Raw genomic sequence first — 23,571 nt, forward strand, 5'->3', positions numbered from 1 at the left:
ATAAAATATCATGATAGGCTGGTCCAAAAGTGAAGGCAGTTAGCATGATGGGCAAATCTGACATTTATCTAAAAAGGGGAATCAACAATATAGGCTAGTGTAGATTACTATGGAGTGCTAGTATCATTTTAGCATATCTAGGGCCATCTGTACTCTAGACATATACTCACAGCGAGACAGTCAAGGCATATATTGACAGTGAGGCAGATAGTATGTATATGTTCATATTACGGCAGTTACAAGCTTAAGGACATCGTAATACAGGCAGCCGATATGTACTTACAGTGAGGTCAAATAGGGATGTAAATTCATGGCTAGGTGGTCAGAGTAAGTTGCTCAATGAGGACAGTTCATGGGGAAATCGGGTGCATCGAATGTTAGCTGGCAGAAGATCCGAGTCTGCGTATGGCGTGTTAGTCTATCAGGGCACCAGTGTGCACTGCGTTGTAAGTGGCCATAGCTGCGTTACACGCGCCGGGCAGTTTGAACCATCTCAACAAGGTGCCTCTTGGTCTCGACCACTAGTCGTTAGACACCTAGCTGATGTTAGCAGACGTTGGATGAGGCAGAGGTTCCTGGCCAGTTCCAGGCAGTGACAGGTAAGGACAGGCTGAGATCCTTATACCACAGGCCTTTTCCTGCATGACCCCAGCTCACGCCTTCCGGTTGTGTGGCCGTAAGGAAATGCAGAACTGGAGCCAGTCCGTGGCTCGTGCTGCAGCCTCGATTGTTACCTAGCAACACATCAACAAGTGGCGGCGGCCCTTTTTACGGCCAGAATGTCTATGCTCCAGGCGGTAAGTAAGGGGAAGACAGCTGATCAGGAAAGATCTTGGGGAATCAGCTGGAAGAGTGATGGGGTCGGCGACCCAACGTGCGACGATGCTGGTGGTGGGATGCACTTCTTGTCTGGAGTGGATTCCACTCTGGAAGCTGGCGGCCTCCTCCTGAAGCGCAGCTAGCATGATGAGGTTAATAACATAAATAGGAAGGAACCTTTTTGGGGGTATACCCAGCAAAAGGTAGGCCCTTATAATGTCAAAGGGTATTGGTTGTGGCAGATGGCCAGTAAATGTCAATCATGGGGTAAATAGTTACATGTTTCATGGCCAATGGGTTATCAGGGAAAAGAAAGATAAGATACTGTTCTGCCCAAAGTTGTAATTTTTCTAGAGTAGGGGTCTGCAAAATGCAGCTCTTCTGATGTTTTGGACTATCATTCCCATGATCCCACACTACTGTAAAGAAAGACGTGACCCAAAACCCGTATAGTAAAAATAATCCAAGAGGTCAAAGAACCACTGTAACGCATTGCAAGGGAAAACAAGGTTCATTACATTCAAAAAGGTCTCAGACGGTCCTGTAGAACCGAAGTGGCATGGAGCTTGTCACGCCCCAAGAAGTAAAAGTTTGTATAGCATAAAAACGCATATTAGCATGCATAGGTTACAATTTCACCCCACCACCTTGTTGGCTACCACCTATAGAACATGCTAATACCCCCTATATTCCCTGGACCGATTGGCCACACCTTATCTAAACCCATTCCCTTATCTAAGTGGCCCACTACATCATCACTATTGAATTTAGGTAGATGAATAACTGACAGGTACACTGATATACTAATAAATTGTGACCGTCATGTGATGTACACCCCTCCGGCACAGACACATTAAAAGTAAGACTGGCGAGGCCAACTGTACTTTGATACAACAATAGGCCTTCTCTTTATACCAGAAATGGAGACGCACACAAGCTGCGCCCCCAACCTTGTACTAAATGTACTGGTATCACCTCTGTTCATACTATCCAAAATCCAGACACAGCTTTCTCCTTATCTCCTTCAAGCCTCAGGTGCCTAGTAATGACATGACCAGGGCACGGCTCCTGAGTCGGAATTTCAGGGATTTATTTGCTTTTGTTATGCATCTACATATAGTTTAAATGGGGGTGACCGCTCCTTGGATGAGGGCAGTATTGCTCTAAATCTCTGCCTGGCCTATTGGCAACACAAAACCTCATGCCCAATTCTCATGAATTTGTCCTTCAAAGGTTCAAAGGGTGCATCCCTACCTGCCCTCCCCACAGCTAACATTCCATTCCCACTGCTTTCAGGGTCTGCAGCTGAATACAATTAGCATTTATCTGTGCACCGCGGGGGCCTCTCTCTTGGGAGACAGAAAAGGGATTTCTCTTTCGACTAAACTAAACAGAGATGCAGCTCAACATCAGGGCCTTCATTATGTTCATTGTGCACTAGGCATTAAAATCCAATATGGCGGCACTCCTGCCATGTCGACATGCTGACTTCACTCCCACTCCCACTTTCTAACTCCATCTTCCAGCTACTTCAACTCTCTCCTCGCACTTCACTGAATATAACTTTGAGTACTTCTTCTGAACACAGGGCCTGTAACAGTGCCCTATATATAAATTCTGCAACCACAACATTAATATATGTGTTGCTACTTCTGTGTTGCTATATGTGGGTATCTATTATGTGTCAAAACTAACTAAAAGTGACACATGCACATGCTGCCACACAAAACTCAACCTGCTCACCCATTGGAACATACTAATAGGTTTCACTGAGCCTAAACCTTTTTGACTGTCTGGGATGCCGTAAGCACATCCCAACACTATTAACTATGCTAGCTAAGGTGGATGGTAGTTGTAGTACAAGCCATGATGTGAGCCAAAGGATAAAGATCTCTGTTCTGCTATATATAAAAACACAGCATGAACTCTGTTTTAAATGCAGTTGATCATTATTTACAATGCTGGGAAAATATATGCAGTAATTTAATTAAGTATGCATAAAAAATAACAGGGTATATATTACTTTGCCGCTCATGCTGATGCTGATAGCTGTTGCTGTTGCTCCCGTGAATCGCTTGTGCCTGCTGAACTTTGGATCTTTGGATACCAGCACTACAGCGACCAGAAGGCTTTGCTTTGCCTGCATTTTGTGGGCGGCTCCATAAAACTGCTTTCGCGCGCGCACTGGGGGCGCGCACCGGCGCAAGTCCCGGTCTAAGTCCCGCTTTGCCGCTCATGCTGATGCTGATTGCTGTTGCTGTTGCTCCCGTGAATCGCTTGTGCCTGCTGAACTTTGGATCTTTGGATACCGGCACTACAGCGACCAGAAGGTGACTTTGAACAGCAGTACACTACGAGCATACGAGTATACTTGGACTCGATACTTACTATGACTTTCTTTTTCAGGCTTTGCTTTGCCTGCATTTTGTGGGCAGCTCCATAAAACTGCTTTAGCGCGCGCACCGCGCGCGCGCACCGGAGCAAGTCCCGGTCTAAGTCCCGCTTTGCCGCTTCGCCGCGGCGTTGCGAGTGGAGAGTGGAGGCTAATTTTGTGCTAATTTACAAACTCAAAGTGTGAGAAAAACTCAGTCATATAGACAATAACACTTGGTGGGTTATCTGCAGTTAATTGCTCCATACTTGAACGCTTGCACGCCAAAAAGAAGACATTATTGATTTATGCATTTTTGTCCATATACTTTGAAGACAAACATGCCGGAGACAGGCAACGCTTCAAGCGTTTCACTCACTACTGATCTAACGACTCCAAAACAGAAGAAACTAGCTCGCATTTCTAAAAAATCCATTATTTTGACCCCCATTCTTCGAACACTACTTGCGAATAAAGACATCCGCACTTTTTGTGCCAAACGCAAAGAATTTATGCCAGATCAAATTCTTAGTGTGCCGCCTCTTTTCACATTGATAACGCCCAAGGCTAATGCAGCAAACACTGTGTTTTGTTTGCCTGGAGCTCATGAACCTACCAATTGTCTGCCTATTGTTTCAGACTCCACCTTACTAGCAAACATTCACTCTGAGTCGGTATGTCAAGAGGTAAGAAATGCTCTGACAACCGTGTGTCCCTTAGCAACAGTTTTAGAAGTGTCTAGTCATGTGCCTGATTCACCTGATTTCTCAGATGTATCCAATATGTCCTTACATGATAGTGATGGAAAACTAAATAAATCTCATGAAGACCTTTCGTGTGGGGTAGCAAATCAAAGCATTATGGGCTTAACCATCAACTCCGTACATGACTCTTTTTTGCTACCAACACCTAGACGCTGTTTACCAACTAATACGTCTGCAAATCCAATAGAAAATCTGGCTCTAATTGAAATCACTTTAGCAGCCGTGAATACTACACTAACCAGTTTATACAAATTGTTTGAATCGCTTGACCAGAAATCTACATCTCAAGCTTTGCAAATACAACAGCTGGCTGAAGGATTTGCAAGTCTACCTGACACTATTCAGTCGCTCTCAAAGTCCATTAGCAAGGCTGACGTGGCCGTAGGTCCTGATCAGCCTATGATTACGACACAAGAGTTTGAAGGGCCTGCTGCCCTTAACTCGGCTTTACCTTTTTTTGCAAATATTATTCGTCCTGTAACATCTCCTGCCCCTGACTGTTTGTCCTTTAATGACTCTTGGATTAATCTTGACAACAGCCCAAAGAAAATAACAAAAAAAAATACGGCCTTTGCCAGACAGCCTTTTGTTTCACTTGCTGACTTGCAAAAAATAGCAAAAGTCCGCAGTACTCGTTTAACAAAGGCAAAATCCAAAATTGCACCCAAAAGGAAGGATGCGATGAACACGCAACGTCAGATGGCTTTACAAACATTATTACCAGCTTGCTTGTCTGACGTGCCAAACATACCTCCAGCACTCCCCACTTTCAAATCCTCAGTTTCCAATGGTGTAGGCTCAGTGCCTCCTGTGCATTCAACGCTAACCAATGTACCAACTGAATATGCTCCTCTGACAGAAATGATTGGTCTAATTGACGAACCACTCAATAGAAATTTGCCATCAAATCCTCCCTCCTCTCAGCCTTCACAGATTCCGGTGAATCTTGCCCTGAATCCCAAACAGAGCCAATCTATTACAGAGTGTCTAATGGGGAGGCTTTCTGCCAGACAGTTTGATTTACAAGAACAGATGGCCTCTATTAAGATGGCAGTAGAGGCATACATGAATGAACGTGTTGCCTTATGTCCCCCTGTCAATTTCGTAAATGGGTCCAATTTGAATCCGCAAACTCACGCACATTCAATGCACACTAATTCTAACCTTATGAGTGTCATGCAAAACTCATCTAATGAACAGTTGGATGGTTGGAAAAAAAAAGTAAGCTTTGTATCTGAGTTTGGCCCCTCTAAGAGAAATGAGGATATTGCTTCCATCCCCACTGCTAGAAAACAAGGTGTACAAAAACGTAAGCGGACATGTGGCAATACTTTTGCAAATTGTCATTCCTTAATCTTAAAATGCAGAGATGCGCCCCATGAACAGTACGATCTATGCAGGGCCAGCATCCTAAACATCTTTGGGGATGTAAGCAATCTCCAGGACATTGCTTCAAGTGATATTGATCAGGTCGAATTTGTGTGCGATCAAAACCTCGCAATTGTGCGACTCTGGATCAAATGTGGGCTTGCTCTGAATTCAATCTGGAAAGACAAAATGGTACTCTTTAACATGGGCTTCCTTATTGCCCAAGAACCGGAGCGTTTAATTGAAGAAGCCAAAGAGTTTGAACCAACTGTGCCCACTCCACTTGTTCCACAAAATCCCTCTGGATGTCTCTGCTCTTATTGTGGCCCAGCACAAATTCCCATTATACCCACTTCCAGTAACCTCCAAGCATAACCATTAACCGAGCAATCCCAGGTAAAACATAGTTTAGCTTCATGGAACACGAGAGGTAACTCTCACTTGCAATGGTCAGATCCATCTAACATTAATAAATATGATATTGTGGCCTTGCAGGAAACTTGGTTGGTGACTACCCCTATATGGGATGATCATGATGTCATTCTGCTCCCAGCTTCAACGGCCTCTAAAGGGAGACCAACGTCTGGCCTTCTGGTGGCGGTTAAAATGAGTAAAGGATTAAGGATTACCCAATGGGCCTCTCCCAACAACTTTATCCAATTAGTCAAAATCACAAGCTCTGTACAATCTTTGGCTTTAATAAATGTATATCGAAATCCTATGGGTCTGACTGAGAACACCTTTTATAAAGATTTGACCGCAATGTTGGAACTAATAGCTTGTGATAATTCTGTTGGTGGTATACTCATGGTTGGGGATATAAATCTCAACTGCATTAGCCCAAAAACATCCAGTCAGAAGCGTGACACTAGAAAATGGCTAAATTTTGTGAAAGACCACAACTTACACATGGCCAATGGTGCCATCTCAGGTGACATTCCGGCTAATGCGACATGGGAAAGAGGAAAGTCCCAGTCAATTATTGACTATGTTTTTGTATCTGATAGTCTCTTTCATAAGGCCACTCAACTGAAAGTCATAACGCAAACCATCAGTGATCACCATATGATAACTTTTGAATGGGAAGGTCTTTACGACTCCACAATATCAACACAACGATGGTCAAAACATATTTTGACTGTCAATACTGCGCGAACACGTTTCAAATGGACTCCTGCATCTTTACGTGACCTTGAGCTTGCCACTCAAGGATTGCTTATTTCTAAAAAGGACTTCTATGCAGATATCCTTCCAAGCTTTGGCTCAATACTTGTTGATAGACCAAATAATACTACTGCACATAAACATCATTATGACCAAATTATGCAACAGGCCAAACGTACTTATAGAAAAGCTATAAGAGTTATACGAAAAATGCCCATGGTTGATCGACAAGTGAATCGACAGAAAATTAAATGTCAGTATAGAAACTGGTGTCGATCTAGAAGGGCTACTTTATATCAGCAGGATGGCGAAGCCTTTCTGGTGGCTGCAAATAACAAAAATTCAGGTCAAATATGGTCCTTACTCAACAGTGCGGTGTCTCCAACTCAATTGAACCTTCAACTGTGCGGAGTCACTGAAGTTCAGTGGCTTGAGCACTTTTTGAAATTGTACTCTGATCCGATGTATACAAATTTAAACTACATTTCTATTACACCGAATCATTGGGACTTGGGAGTGCTCACCCAGTATAGTTGAGGGTTTAATCAAAAAGTCATCTTCCTCACGTGCTGCAGGGCCAGATGGGCTAAGTAATTTCATGTTCAAGCAGAACCCCTTGCAATGGGCGTTGATTTTGAACAACATATGCCATCAGATCATCTGTTGCAAAAAAATTCCAACCACATAGCAAACATCTCTACTTGTTCCAATCTTTAAAAAGGACGACAGGGAATCCCCGGCGAGCTATAGACCTATTGCCCTGCTCGATGCTCCCGGGAAGATCTTTGCTCGCCTTGTCTTACGGGATTTCTCTCGTTGGACGGAGATCCACCAACAGCGAGACCCCTGCCAAACGGGCTTTGTAGCTGGTCTGGGTACGTCAGTCAACCTAATAACTCTTAATGCCTTAAAAGCCCAAGCGCAGTCCTCTAAACAGCCAATGTACTTTGCATTTGTTGACCTCCACACAGCCTTCGACTCTGTATCCAGAACCAGACTGATGAATAAATGACATCTGGCTAATTGCCCTAAAACTTTATGTGACATTATATATGCCTTGCATTCTTCGACATCAATCAAAATTCGTCTGACTGTCTCAGGCCTTTTGTCAAGGGCAATTCCAACTTTCCGGGGGGTTGAAACAAGGCTGCATGCTGGCTTCTGCCATTTTTAACTTCTTCATCCAAGACGTCAAACACATTTTTTCTGATGTGAATTCAGATTCACCAAAAATGAGTGCCTCACCTATCAAAGCCTTGTGGTATGCCGATGATTTAATGTTGGTTTCTAAGACACCCATAGGCCTTCAAAAATTATTGTCTGCTCTCTATGAATATTTAACATTGAATGAGCTGTTAATTAATTTAAATAAGATGCAAGTGGTCGTCTATGCCCCTAGGTCCACAAAAAAAAAGACCCTTTGAGTGGAGAATAGATAATAGAATTGTTGAAGTTGTTCCAACATATCTATACTTGGGAATTTTATTTGATGGTTCCTCACCTGTGGATTCGCACTCAATCACGTTGGACCACAAGATCAAATCTGCCATTTCTCAGACCAAAATCATTTTGCACAAATTCAGAAAATTCACGATCAGCCGGGCCATAACATACTGGAAACAGAAAGTAGTTCCAACTATACTATATGGCCTTGAAATAAAAAAAATTGGCTGTTCAGATAGCTTACATAAAATGGAGGCAAAATACTGGCGAGCTGTACTACAACTTCCTCAATGTGTCCCAGGTCCTTGGCTAAGATTTGAACTAGGTTTAACATCCTTGAGTGCTGAATACCACTGGAGACTATGGGCCTCATCACGACTTGGCGGTAACGGTAATGCTATTAGCGCGGGCGGTATTAGCCCTACCGCCGAACTCCCTGGCGCTAATAGCGCCGGATCATGAGTTTGGCGGTAATGTCAATCCCCATTCCCCATTGAGCCCATTGGGCTCAATGGGGAAATTTTGCGCTAATACCGCCGGCGGATTTCCAGCCGGCGGTAATAGCGCAAAATTTCCCCATTGATGGGCTCAATGGGGAATGGGGATTGACATTAACCGCCAAACTCATGATCCGGATCATGAGTTTGGCGGTAATGTCAATCCCCATTCCCCATTGAGCCCATTGGGCTCAATGGGGAAATTTCGCGCTAATACCGCCGGCGGATTTCCAGCCGGCGGTAATAGCGCGAAATTTCCCCATTGATGGGCTCAATGGGGAATGGGGATTGACATTAACCGCCAAACTCATGATCCGGATCATGAGTTTGGCGGTAATGTCAATCCCCATTCCCCATTGAGCCCATTGGGCTCAATGGGGAAATTTCGCGCTAATACCGCCGGCGGATTTCCAGCCGGCGGTAATAGCACGAATTTTCTGCAGATTTCCCCCCAGCTCAGAGCTGGGGAGAAATCCGCTGAAGTCCTGCTTTGGCGGACCCTTAAATCCGGCGGTAATAGCGCTACCGCCGGATTTAAGGGTTACCGCCGAAGTCGTGATGAGGCCCTATGTGCCTTGTTTCGGAAATGTCTTATTTGTGATAAATCTGACACTATACTGGCTTCTTTATCCCTCTATGTGTTAACATCGGATCATCAATTTGCAAAAGCGTGGATGGCTCAGATATTTAACATCTTGGCTAAAATTGATTTGTCTTTAGAAATGCTCATCGACCAACCAAACAAAGCAAAAGAAAAATTGTTCAGATTTGACTGGAGTGAAACAAGAACGAAATGTCTGTCATACAAAGATTTTGAAATGCTAATCTTTGAACATAAAACCCGTGGAACTCTAGCTCCATATTTAAAACAATCACCCTCTGTGCAACTAAGGTCAACTATTTTACGGCTGCGATTTAACCTCTTTCCAACTAGGGATGTTCTGGCTAGAAGAAAGCTGTTGCCGGTTAATAAAAATTGTGAACTTAGAATGAAATTTTTTGCACCTCATTTATCCTATCTTGGTGAACTAACTCCTGAAACCCGTTGGTCGTTACTTTTGTCCACCAACTCAATGAGTCTTCGTATTGCCACTCACAATTTTTTGGAAGTTATTATGTCAAAACTTAAGGATGTGTCGACCGTGACTTAGAGATATAAATATGACGACCATCATAATTGCAGCTGCATTTAAGCATTGGCAAAGTAAATTTGTGAAGGGCCTATTAGCAAGTGGTAAAAGAATCTCATGCTAAATGAGGATGATTCTCATACTATATACTAATGTCACAATGGTTCTATGAGAATTATGGCTTGTTTTATGTTTTCCAACTAAGAACATATTGGTTTAGTTAAGTTCCTAATATGTTAGGCCCTTTCTCCTTTCTTTTTTCTTTCAAATTTTATTTTATGTTCTTTTTTAAACCTTTTTTTAAATTGCTTTCAAACTGTTTCTTATTACCTAAAATTATTACAATTAAGTCCTAATTGTTTTAGATATTATATTATATGTTTTTACTTATTTGGACTATTTGTACAATGTATTACATTATTAATGTAATGTTTCTTGTTAAAGTAAATGCTGAATTTCGTTTGTATTTGTAAATGAATATTGTCTATATATTGAAAAAGTTGTTTATTCAACTATATTCAATACAAAATAAAATTAAAAAAAAATATTACATTTGTGTTAGTATGCCCGAGACGTCTTGTAATAGAGCATGAGAATCACCATCTCTGGTCACACAGCATCAACAACAGCACATTCCTGGTGTGTCTCTAGCAAACACACACTTGACAATGTGACTCTTGTCCACATAGAAGGAGACAGAGTGAGAATGAGACAGAAAGAGAGAGGGAGAGAGAAAGAGAGAGAGAGAGCGAACACTAAATTGCCCTTCCATATGCCGGGTACAGTTAGTTGTAATTAATTCAAGGTCAGTGGTGGCAGATGACATTTTTTTGTTTAAGGCACATCTTCTATAAATTAGCAAGGGGGGCTGGATGTAGCAAGGCAGCACAAAATAATGCAAGGTCGTTCTGGGGAGGGGTTTCCCCCATAAGAACATTTTTGAAACAACGAGTCAAAATGGTCCATTTTCCAAACTTTTTTACAAAAGAAATATGCTTAAAAACATACAATGTTCATACAGTTCTCACAAATAGGACATGCAAAACTCCAATAGATGCAGGCCACAAAGGTTGCAAGAACATTTTGCAACATGTTCATAATGCTGCTTGACAGGGTATATATTACATTTGTGTCAGTATGCCCGAGACACAATATCTGCCTGCATTGGCAGGTTAAAACGCTTTTATAAAGCTGTACCTATATGGCAGCATTGCCCTTGCAAATCACTTTCATGATGCTGAATCTACAATATATGCCACGATTTGCTCTCCAAATCACAATCATAATACTGCACCAAAGGAATATGCCAGCATTTTCTTCTGTGAATCACTTTCATAATGCTGGACCATGAATTCATACCACCATTATTAGGGCAAATCAATGTCATGAATCTGCCCAGAATATATGCCATACATCAGAATTGAATGTATTTTAATGATGTTGTAACTACAATACATGCTAATATTGTCACATGTATATCACTGTTAATATGATGGTGCTTCCCTCTGACATCAAACACATGCACCTGTCACAATGGCACTCACACTCACTCACAATCACAAAATCATACAGTTACATGCATGCACACTCATTCAAACTTTTGGACACATACAAATGCATACACACACATATTGCATAACATTCAAAACACACACGTGCATAACAGCCTTCTTTTTGTGTCTGGGATCTGGATAGCAGGATTCATATTCACTACCATGGAGCCGGAACGGACTAAGAAGTGGAGTACACACTACTTGGTTGCCTAGCAAAGCAATGGTAACCTATGGGCTCCAGCCAGTGGTGCAGCACCAGGGAGGTGAGCACCACTCAACAGTTTCCTGGGCACATTATTTTGTTTTACTTTAATGACAACTAACACACAAGCCCTGCAGTTGGCAGGGGGCACGGGGAGGAAGTGTCCAAGGTGGGCAGCCATATCCCTATCTCCCAAGGTCTCTGGCACTGAAAAGTGAGCCCAACCAGCATGTTGACTGTGAAATAAATTGGCAGCACTGGCATGTACTGTGATTGTGACATCATTAAAGCAATTTATATTATATATTCTGGGGAGTTTTGTGAAGTGATCAACCATCTAATGTGGCATAAATTGTGAGTGTATCATCAGGGAAGTTATTTACATAGGCGATGCTGGGGTAGATTGCAGGTAAAACAACATGAAAGTGAAATACAAGGCGAATGTTGGCATATATTGTGGGTGCAGCTTCATGCAGTGCTTTGCCTAACCAACGGTGGGGATACCCTGTACCTCACTGACACCTGGGCCTAATAAGTCTAGTAAAGGAACATACAAGGCGGTGTCACATGAGAATCAATCATAAAATCTATATCAAACACTCACATTTGTTATTACATAATTAATATGACTTCTCCCAGTAGGAAGCTAGCCTAAACTCGCAGAAATTAGAAAAATGTTATCCATTTATCAACATAAGTTATATAGTAAATAATGAAGAATCAAATTGAAAAAAACGTATTAATTCATGAAGCCATATTACATTAAATATGCATAAAAAGGCATGCGTATATGCCCACTCTCATACAATCCCTAACTATCAACACATATCCATGAGGAAAATGCACAAAGTGCTGAAGCCTTCAATGGAGACTATCAACATAGACCAGCTGTTGACACAACAAAAAAGCCTGTGAATAAGGCAAGAAGACACATTGACAATCCATTATCGTCTGTTGTGGTTGTCATCTGTTGTGGTCATGCACGACCTTCCCATGCTAGTTTCGCTATCCAGTGAATAAATCCCTAAAATAAAAAGACTTCCTCGGGACCCAAGCTATTCAATAAGAGCTGAAAAAAACGATTACAGATTATTTTAGAAACCAACACTGCTACAGCTCAAGCCAGAAACCACACAGGCAGAAGAATGACATACCTCTATCTCATCCATTGGAGGTCAGTATCCAGTGGTGAGCCCAATCGCCAAATGAAACATTTCCATTGGTTGTATTAAACCTGAAAAAATACATTTGCTGATGTCATTCATGCTCGTTGCACATATCTCTACGAACACGCATCCCAGCTTCCCCTCAATGCGGGCATCACTTAACTTGAACGTGGTCCAAAACATAAAAGCCCAATTGAACATCGCGCTTAATCGTGTTCTCATGTCAAATCAACTGAATCCAACACATGTACTTCCAGGTGATTACCTACAAACTCATAGGGCCTCATTCCGAGGTTGGAAGTAACCATGCCGCAATTTGTGGCATGGTTGCCTCCTTACTGCATACCGGGTCTGGGTTCCTCAAATGAGGACTTACCGGGCCATTCCAACCTTGGAGGACCCGGTAATTCCTCATTCGAGGAACCCGGACGCGGTACATCCCCATTTGAGCCCCCATAGGGCTTAATGGGAATGGGGAGGGAGCTAACAACGGGCCCGTTACTAACGGGCCGTTGTTAGCTCCCTGGTCTGCTGTCGGGACCCGCTAAGGGAACCTGGTTTTACCAGGCGCCCTTTGCGGGTCCGTGAGCAGACTCGTAATAGGGCGGTAAGGGGTTAACGGCGCCAGCACCATTACTGGCGCCGTTAACCCCTTACCGCCCACCTCGTAATGAGGCCCATAGAGTTTGCTATGCACTCCATGTCACTGCGAATACAGCCATTCCATGGCAATCTGTAATGACAGATATTCAATATTCTGGCAAGCAAAATCATAAACCAACTGTAGTCCCTCGTGCTTTTAAGGATTCTAACTCGTACCGACAGCCCAAAATAGAGCTCCTACAAAACATCTGCACTCAATATCTGAGCCATTTCTTAAACAAAGACAGTGCCAGGTTTGATCATGTGACATGTCGTCTTTTAAACCGGCGTTCTCATAATGACGTCATCGCGTAAACCAGGCATCATGAAAGCCCATCGTCATGGAACGGGCCATGCCGGTAGGCATATACCTACAAATGTATAATTCAAATGTATCATAACGCTCTGTCGAACATAGATACACAGGATGTTCTGTGTGTGTGTTAGCCATCAGCACTCGGCTTCTGCACTGTGTCAAAGTCCGCACAGCGTCACCTCGGCCATATGGGTTATCCTTTCTCCAAAAGCTGCTCACCGAATAACCCCTGCAGCCGTCCATTTGCCTTTACTGCCAATTATTCTTTGCGCATGCACCCCAATACATTAATCCTTATCCCCACAAATTGGCATGACACAGAATTTCAAATGGCAAACTTGGCCGCAGTTTTATTTCCATGACAACAGAATTATTTGTACACATTTGTGAACTTCATTCTGTCCGTGTGGCGCTTGCTTGCCGGATTTCCTTTGCTTCCCCCTATACTTGGTATAGTAGGCCCCCAACTCCCCCGACCCATTGTACCTGTTCCAATCCTGCCCGTGCAGGTGTCCGTGGGTGGGGAGAGCGCCGTTTGTTTTTGGGGGAAGCTGAGCCTTATTTGTCCCTACCAGACGCCCCCGCCGTTTAGGCCCCCAAGAGGCGCTGGTCCGGAAGAGCGAAGACCCATTCCGTTACCTTCTGGCTCGTCCGGAGTCTATCATTTGTGCTTGGTTGCCCAAACACCGCCAACTTGTCATATCCTGGCCTGGGTGTCCTGCGACAGCAACGCCCCAGGTCTCCTGCTCCTTGCTCGTATTTCGTGGGTGGGTGGGTGGAAACGAAATTTCTTCCACCTGCGAGGCGGCGACCGGGTCCCAGTGCAGGAGCGAGATGCCTGGCACCCCGGTCCCGCCTGCTTAAATCCTGATGGCCCCGCCCCTTTTCCTTTGATCAGCCCTTCGCGGGCTTTTGGGCTATTAAGCCTTTGGCGCCGTTCCGCCCCTCGCCTTTTGACCCCCAGGGGAGGGTCCCAGGTCCTGGCGGCATGACCCCGCAGGGGTTACCCTGCTGCCTCCTCCATTTTGAGCTGGTTTTTCCGTCGTCAGCTCCATAACCCCTGCAGCCGTCCATTTGCCTTTACTGCCAATTATTCTTTGCGCATGCACCCCAATACATTAATCCTTATCCCCACAAATTGGCATGACACAGAATTTCAAATGGCAAACTTGGCCGCAGTTTTATTTCCATGACAACAGAATTATTTGTACACATTTGTGAACTTCATTCTGTCCGTGTGGCGCTTGCTTGCCGGATTTCCTTTGCTTCCCCCTATACTTGGTATAGTAGGCCCCCAACTCCCCCGACCCATTGTACCTGTTCCAATCCTGCCCGTGCAGGTGTCCGTGGGTGGGGAGAGCGCCGTTTGTTTTTGGGGGAAGCTGAGCCTTATTTGTCCCTACCAGACGCCCCCGCCGTTTAGGCCCCCAAGAGGCGCTGGTCCGGAAGAGCGAAGACCCATTCCGTTACCTTCTGGCTCGTCCGGAGTCTATCATTTGTGCTTGGTTGCCCAAACACCGCCACGCCACTGAGTGGGTTCTCGCCCACTGTGGCTCCCCTTCTTCCTGTCTCCTTCTCCCATTCCAGTATGGCAGAGGTGTCCCAGAAAAAGAGCTCCTTTTTCTTCGTGAACAAGTTTTCATCCGTACGTTAGGAAGTACTCGGGTGTTTTCCCCTCAATCAAGCCATGCCTGTTCCGATGGAAACCACTGCCCCTGCCGAATTTTGCAACGGCCCCGTTCAGCTTCCTCCTTGACTTCTCAACTAACTGCTGCATGGCTCTCTGCCCCCCTCCACTGCGCCCGGGGAATACCTTCCGACCATCCCATTTCAGTTTCGCCCAACTCTGCTGCATTACCTGCAATGAGCTCGTAATGTCCCTCAGCCGGACACCCCTCCCCCGGCTGGTCAGGTCGTTCCCTCCCAAGTGTATTACCAACACCTCTAGCTTCTGCCGCCTACTCAGCACTTTCCATAGTTGCCCCTCTAGCTGAGCCCACTTCATCCCTGGCACCACGTGCCCCTCACTCTTGAACTCGCTGGCCGTCAGCGCCTCCTGCTGCTGAGTCCCGCTCGCATTAGCCTTTGAGCTGCATGAGTGCCCCACTACCTACACGGTACGTTTCCTCCTTCCTTGTGCCGCTATGAAATGAAAAAAAGGAGGGAACGGCATGGTTAACTTATATTTTTGCAGGCCTGATATCTCGTTTGTAATATCCTGGAGACCATCTCCCCAATTTGTTGATGTCTTCCGGCCAGGCCTGCTCAGGGACACTTCTGCCCCTACCACCTTTCCATCTCGCTCCACCTCCACCAGGGTGGGCCAGCTCTGGGACACTTCTGCCCCTACCACCTTTCCACCTTGCTCCGCCTTAACCGGGGCGGGCCTGCTCTGGGACACTTCTGCCCCTACCACCTTTCCATCTTGCTCCACCTTAGCCAGGGTGGGCCTGTTCTGGGACACTTCTGCCCCTACCACCTTCTCATCTTGCTCCACCTTAACCAGGGTGGTCCTGCTCTGGGACACTCCTGCCCCTACCACCTTGCTCCATCTTAGCCGGGGCTGGCCCGCTCCGGGACACTTCCCTGCCCCTGCCACCTTTCCGTCCTGCTCTGCCTTAACCAGGGTGGGCCTGCTCCGGGACACTCCTGCCCCTGCCACCTTTCCAACTTGCTCCTCCTACTACACCCGTAATAGGTTCCTCACCACTTTTATTCAGCAAAACACTCCCCAACCAATTTAACCTTGCTCTGCCTGCCCTTGCAAGTTGCAAGAGTTACCCTGCTGGGCGAACGCCATTCCTGGCGGGCGAGGTTGAGCTGCATTCCTTTTGCTTGATTTTCCAAAACCACTTTGCCTCCATTGCTCCTTCGCTTACTCTTATCCCTTCCTTTCCTTTAAAGGAAGGATCAACCTTTCCATATTCCTTATCATGTTGGCCCAATTCCCCTGACCCTTACTCCTTAACGGGTTGCTTGAGCTTTGATCTTGATATAGTCAACCGATACTTTAAATGGGAGGTCCCCCCTTCCCTTGTCATGTCCGGCCCATTTCCCCCTTCTAATCATCTGCGGATGGGACCTTTCCATTCCTTCAGCCGGCCAAAGCTCTCCTGCCATAGACCCCGCAGCCTGCCTCCCAGCCGCTGATACTAGGCTGATGGGGTGCTGTTTCCGACCCCCCCCATCTGACTTGTCCTTGCTTCCCGTCAGCCCCCCTTGGCCCACCTTCTGGCGTCTAGGTAGAGTGCACTCGGAGACATGAAGTCCCAGCTCACTGTGGAAACGTCACATGCAATGACTCTAAATGCGTCCATATATGCCGATTGCTCCAATCAACATACCCCAAGGCATTAGCTGGCTGTGAGCCCCCAAGACAACAGACCGCCCCCCAGCAAGGTTTTTGGAGAAATCGCATGCCACCGCTTGGTGGCTATTCCCATTATATGTATGCCACCAGACTGCCATGTCGGTTTGTTGCAGCTCCCCGCCTGTTTCCAGAAAGCCCTGCGTACCGTGGCGGCCAACTAAGGTGGACTTGACCCGTGCATAACCGTGGGGGCTGCTTTCCTTGCACTATCTCCCGGACCCAACCATTGAAGCTGCTCCACAACTGTAACGTTAGGCATCTCCCCCTATGGGGATCCAGTGTGCTTATTGTATCGGCCTTTCCCACCAGGCACCCTTCCCTCACCCGTACCAGGTGCACTACCACCGATTGCAACCGTGCCTATCTCTCCTTTAGAACCTTCTCTGTGGCGCGCTGTAATTTGAACCACCTGTCCCCTGCACAGATCGTTAATTTGGAGCCATGTGTCCACTCCCTTGTTAACATAGTGCACACATTTTAAATTGCAACGGCCTCGTCCCAAAAGGCCACCCGGCCGCCCCTGCGCCACCCCTTATATGCCCAATGCCCTCACTCTTAACCGGAGTACTGACGCCATTGTCAAAACATGCATAATATTCATATGAAAGTTATCTGGGGGAGCCTGCCATTTGTACCACCCTGTACCCTGCATGATAATTAATTTGGCGCCTGGTTTCGTATGCCTAGCTGTCAAGTCGAGCTTCCTGACCAAGGAAACTGCAGCCTACCACCGCACAACCCTTAGCAAACCGAAAAATTACCTTCCCCAGTCCGTTTCCCCTATCTTCTCTTCCCCGGGCCGTGGCCAAACCACTTCACATTCCCCTTCTGCTAGCGCGCTGCTGTAACATACCTCCAAATAATCCCCTTTGTTGAGGCCTAACCAAACTGCCCCCGGGCTTTGCAAACGCATTATTCGGCGTTGCGCGCCATTGCTGACGCCCCAACAGAAACTGGCCAGATATGTAACAAACGCCAAAGTCACAGACTGTAAGTACTCAAAGGACAAACCTCCATTCCTGCTCATCCTTCCAAAACATTTACAACGAACACGTGGCAAACCCCGAGCAATCAATGGTACAACTCAAATGAAAACCACCCTTCCTGTTCGGTAGAACTTCCTTCCGTGTAGGTTGCCTTGCCACTGATAACCCGACTGCTTTGATTGCAGTCTGGCTGAGTGTTGCATAGCTAGTCCCTCACCGCACTCTGAGTGCTGCATGTCTGCCTCACCCCACGTTGCCTTTATCCAAAGCGGCTATTTCCACTGTCCCTGCTCTAGTGTAGTTACCCCGACTCCAGGCTCCTTGATTATTCCTCCCTGCTGCATTCTTAGCTGTGGCTGCAACCCTTTAAACTGGTAACTAGTTATTCATGCACTAGGCTCTTAGCAACGAATCAGCCATGTCCCTTACTTTGACAGATAAATTGCTATTCCTATACCCGTGCGACTTGTTCGATCAGCTGTATTGTAAATCTATAGAAATCCTGAAACCCATTCGTCATTCAAAATTTGGTGTATTTGCAAAAATTGTGCCTCTTCCACCAACGTATTCCTAGGAACCTAACATGGTAGTTATTTCCATTATTCCAGTAAAATTCCGGCGGGCGGTGTCTGCAGACTTGCCGTCTCTACTCCCTGCATTTGCTCTGCAGTGATGTTAGATTGCCTTTATAAAAAAGGGGGGCTCAACTAATTCAAAACTCTATTCTTAACGCTCTTTCCTTTATTTATTTGGCCTGTCTGTATTTACTCCGTTCCCCTTGGCTTGTTGCCCTTATACTACAAAATCGGCCCTCAGTTGTGTACCTCCTAGAGGCCTATATTCATTTGCCCTGGTTGCACTGTTAGTGCCCAATATTACGTGCCGGATTGGGGCATTTCCGCGCATACCCCTGCACCCTGCCAATCCCCACTTCAATCTTGCGTTCAGAACAAGCGCTTTGGGGTCATTATAATTGCTGGCGTTTGGTTTTGCGCTGGCCCGCCGCAGTAGAATGCTATGTGTACGCCTGCATTGTGTTTCCCCCGTTCCCCCTTTATACTTCCTGGAACAGTGGTACACCATCGCTGCATGAGAGACCATTCGTCCTGCATGCAGTACTTTCATGTTATCGTATGTAACACAAGTGTCAGCTTTTACCCTACTGGGAACGGTCGCGTTTAATGTCATTCTAGTTAGCCACAGAAAAACCTGCGTACATTAATGAAGGTGGACTCGGCTGCTCCGGCCCCGCAGCTGGCGTCTCCCCTGATTGAGCAGAACGGGGGCACCCAAGCCTTGTTTCAAAGTTATTCTCAGTAGTTACGATATAATATGTATAACCTGCTCACTACCCAGAGGTTTCTCAGCGCGGCCCCGGGGATCGGACATGTGTTATTCCGTAACGCCTTGCTCCCAATGTGAGCAAGTTGTCCCTGCAGCCATCCAGCGTGACGGCCTTCCCCAAACACTGGAACACCCGCGAAAAGGTTCACGTCCCCCCCGAACCTGGCACGTGTCCCATGCAATGTGCTTCCCTCATGCCCTGCACTGCCATCGACCCCCAATATTGCAATCCTGTGTGTCTGTCTGCCGCGTGTGGAGCACGGCCGCCCATTCCACGATTGGCCTCTATGCTGAGATTTTGTCACGTTATTACCCTTATGCTGTACGGTGCCCCTTCCTATTGCTACTTACACTACACCGGTTTAGCTGCACTATGCCTCTCGCCGCCAGACAGCCCCTCACTGCCCTCAATTCATGGTTCGTAAATACGACCAATATGCCACTCGCTGTTGAACGGCAGCCAACGGCCAGGCGGCCGCATTCACTGCTGCATGCCCTTGAACGCCGCTGCCGGCAAAAACTCGTACGATACTGAAACTTTGTAAGACGCCCAGATACGCCCCAAGCCACCACCGCACGCACCTTGCTCTCCGCCGCGACCGGCACCCCTGCGCCCAGTCCCGCTTTTAACCTCCAGCATTACCCTGCTCCTTACCCGACGCACCCTCCTGGCTGCAACATGCTGCTGCTTGGAACCCACGAGCGCCGGAGCCCTTCTTCTCTGGCTGGAACCCTTCTTCCGTCTCTGGAACGCGACCCAGGCAGCAACACGAACGAAGGACACTCCAATGCAATCACCGAAATTTCTTCCACCTGCGAGGCGGCGACCGGGTCCCAGTGCAGGAGCGAGATGCCTGGCACCCCGGTCCCGCCTGCTTAAATCCTGATGGCCCCGCCCCTTTTCCTTTGATCAGCCCTTCGCGGGCTTTTGGGCTATTAAGCCTTTGGCGCCGTTCCGCCCCTCGCCTTTTGACCCCCAGGGGAGGGTCCCAGGTCCTGGCGGCATGACCCCGCAGGGGTTACCCTGCTGCCTCCTCCATTTTGAGCTGGTTTTTCCGTCGTCAGCTCCAGAAGATGTCTCCTCGTCAAACCGACGTAAAAAGGCGCTCATCACCATAGAAACGGTGGCACCCGAAAGGCATCCCACACGTTTCTAATCCGAATGTATGCAAACAATGGGTCCATTTGAGGACATTGATGTGTTAAAAACTTCAGCAAAAATGGCATTTATTGAGGGGGATTTTGAGTTGGTATGTCGAGACAGTAACACAGATTGTTTTGGCACGTGTGGGTTGGTGACATGTGATGAAGGATGTACCTGCAGAGTTAAAGCTAATAGATACAAGAGCAGATTGCCACATTCACCTGGGCCGCTGCGCGAAGCTTATCCACACACCCAACAACACAGGCCCCCAAAAAGAGAAATTCCTCCGATTGCCTCAGCGACCGATTTCCATTGCCACCTTCTTGCCACTGTTCAACTTTAGAGACTGAGCGCCCAGCCAGCATGGGCGTCATTTTAGGGGGGGGGGGGCGGGGGTGTTTGTCCCCCCCAACTTTCATGGCACACCATATGTCCCCATTCATTTGGCTGGGGCACCTTTTCTTCAGATGTCATGTCTGAGCCCACAAATACTCCTGCAAAGACATGTGGGGGGCACCTATATCCATCCCAAATGGAACAGAGCTATGAATTATCTGCTTAGGAGTAGAAGGGAAAACCAAGAGACCGAAGAGCCAATTCATGGGATTTTTAGCGCGGTGCAAGTGACTTTGTGCTGCAAAAATGACTTTGCACTGGAAAAATACCCTTGGCACCGCACGGTGAATCTGGGTGTCTGTTGGGAATGCAAAGTTGGCACTAAAAGTTCCATGAATCCGGCCCCCAATGGGTTTGACTAAAAGGCTCACATAGATGGGTGACAGAGATGGGACCTGTTGAGTCCCATCGTGGACTGAACTGTAATGACGCACAGGAAATGATCCGAGAACCCATGTTGCAACACACGTTTCTCAACGGAAGGTATTCCCCGGCTGATACCAGGCTGCACAGCACTGAAAGGCTTCCAGCAAGACCTTTCATGCGTGCGCGCTAGAGAAGGGGGTATTAGGAAGGTTGTCACGCACTTCCGAAAACTACTTGAAAAGTCAATGCAGGTGTTGGAGCTGCACTGTGAACAGCAGTTCTAAACGCTCCTCTCGGTGGTGGGATGGGTGCACGAATTGCTCATTCGTGGTCTTGGGTAAGGATGATCCCACTAACGAGACAGTTGTGTTTGCGGCTTGCCTCAAATTGAAAGAAAAATATGTGGCAAAGAATTTGCCAGATCGGGCTGCAGGTCCTTTCCAAGAACTGGTCCTACGCCTCGTGTAGAGGTGGACACGCTGTGGGTCGGACCTAGCAGTGACCATCACGTGACAGAAAGCACATGAGATCCAGAGAAAAACGAAACCACCACTTTTCATGACGACCCTCAACAATTGTTGGCTAGTTTTACACACTCTCTCTCTCTCTGCACACTTTTGTCACTTCTCGCACTGGGTCCACGTGAAATCATGTAGCGTAGTGCCCGGAGACTGCACTACAAGCGCGAAATGTATTAAGTCTGTCATCATCGCTACAAACACATGTATATAGGAAATGCATTACAATAGAAAAGTACGCATTTCATTTCCCGTAGAAGCGTCGTAGCATGTCAGCATTACGTGTAGTATTTCTGTTGTGAGGTGATAATGATGTGTTACTCACATAGTGCTTTCGACAAAATGCTTTACAGAAAACATGTACATATACATCCATCACCCAACCTAAGTTGGTACTCTTGTTCCCACCTCGGAAGGATGAAAGGCTGAGTTGGCTTTGCCACATTGGAGCCTGCAAACCTGCAGAACACACGCAGATGCCAGCAGCGAGCGCTCAACGCGCCGAGCTAGCTCGCGGTGACAGTGTACACTTTCCATTGGACCTACAATACTTCAATGGAATGGGAATTGTACCAAACGATGCAGGTGCCACGGGGCTACGGGGGCACACAACCTCGCGGTATGCTCTTACCTTGGAGAAACTCGAAAGTTCTGCTTACACATGGCGGGGTCCTGTTCAGGCCCAGAATCCGATCCAGGTGGAAAGCAAACACCTCGCTGGTGTCCAGCGGGCTTTTAATGAGCCCGCAGTAGCCCTGGCAGGGGGTGGCAGGGTCCGCCGTGGCGCTTTCCGCTCGCCCCGGAGAAGGGAGTGTCTTGGGCGGCGCCTGGTCGCTCTCAAACAGCAGCTCCGGGCCGTGCGGATAATGCACCTGCCGGATCTGGGCCACGCGGCTGTCCGCCAGAAAGCGCATGGCTCGGATGTCATCTGCGCTGAGCCAGGCAGGTGCGCGCTCGCTGTACATTCGGATGTTGCTGCCGCGGTCCTGAGACTGCCACCGGCCCGTCAGCTTCACGCTGCCCAGAAGCAGGGCGGCCGTTTCGGCCCCGGGTTTCCAGGTTTCACGCTTGGCCGCTTCCTCCGCCCGCTGCTGCCGCTCGCCCTCCTGCGCACGGTGCGCCCCCGTCTGCGGGTCGAGGTCCTGGAGAGGGCTTGGGGGGTTGGCATGCTGGAGGGGCGACACCTGCTTCTTTCTCTTCTTGGGTTTCACCGTGCCCCTGATGTGGGCAGGTTTGCTACGCTTGGACCTGAGGGTTATGTACACCACGTTGGGCTTCAGCGTGGTGGGGGCGCTGCTGATGCCGCCCACGTCGGCGCCCTCTGCGTCTATCTGAAAGGTGCTGTCTAGAGGGGCGCCCGGGTACTGCTGCGCTGCGCCTTCCTTGGCTTTCCTGGAATAAACTCCCTGGCGCTCGCCGTGCTGGGGCAGCACATGTCCCACCTGGGCGACGATGAAGAAGACGTACACCGCGCACGCCGTGCCAATCAGCAGGTTCCTGCGGGTCTTCGGCCGCCGGCCACTCCATGCCCTCAGGGGCCAGGAAAGGAGCGAGGCCAGCAGCCAGTTCACGCACTTGCCCGGCTGCGCTAATGTCATGGCTTCTGTGCCTCTGCATCCTGAGAGGACGAGCGCGCCTCCAGCCTCCAGCTGCTGTGAGGCATGCTTTCCAGGACGCCAGGATACGCGTGTTACCCCTCCCCCGCCCCCCCCCGCGCAAATCTTCTGTGCAAAAGGGCTCCCCAGCCAGGCTGGGAACGCAAATGCGCCCTATGCTAATGCTGACACTCAGCTGTAGCGAGCTGCAAAGCCCCGTATCAGCAGCAGCGGCGGGCAGGGGGCGGGGGCGAGGGGGGGTGGGGGGTGATTTGTTTCACTCTATGAATGGAGGCAACTGTGTAAACACAGTTAACCAAGCACTGTCCCAGACGGAAAAGGCCTGCGCTTCCTTTCAGGGCCGCAGTCCAGTGCGGGAATGGGCCATTCTTAGCACGTATAATGCGGGTCGCGAGC

General features: G+C 47.6%; 1 protein-coding gene across 1 annotated transcript in view; it reads right to left on the reverse strand.

Moving 5' to 3' along the window:
- Positions 1 to 23,261, reverse strand: part of GASK1B (golgi associated kinase 1B) — a 323,049-nt gene extending 299,788 nt beyond the window's left edge. Inside the window, exon 1 of the mRNA XM_069631333.1 lies at positions 22,191 to 23,261. Within this exon, the coding sequence (XP_069487434.1) occupies positions 22,191 to 23,157 (967 nt within the window). The 5' untranslated portion in view covers positions 23,158 to 23,261. The remainder of the gene's footprint in view (positions 1 to 22,190) is intronic.
- Positions 23,262 to 23,571: the final 310 nt, after the last annotated feature.

The sequence above is a fragment of the Ambystoma mexicanum genome, chromosome 6q (genome assembly GCF_040938575.1).
Source record: "Ambystoma mexicanum isolate Mex_15411 chromosome 6q, UKY_AmexF1_1, whole genome shotgun sequence".
Taxonomy (NCBI): Eukaryota; Metazoa; Chordata; class Amphibia; order Caudata; family Ambystomatidae; genus Ambystoma; species Ambystoma mexicanum.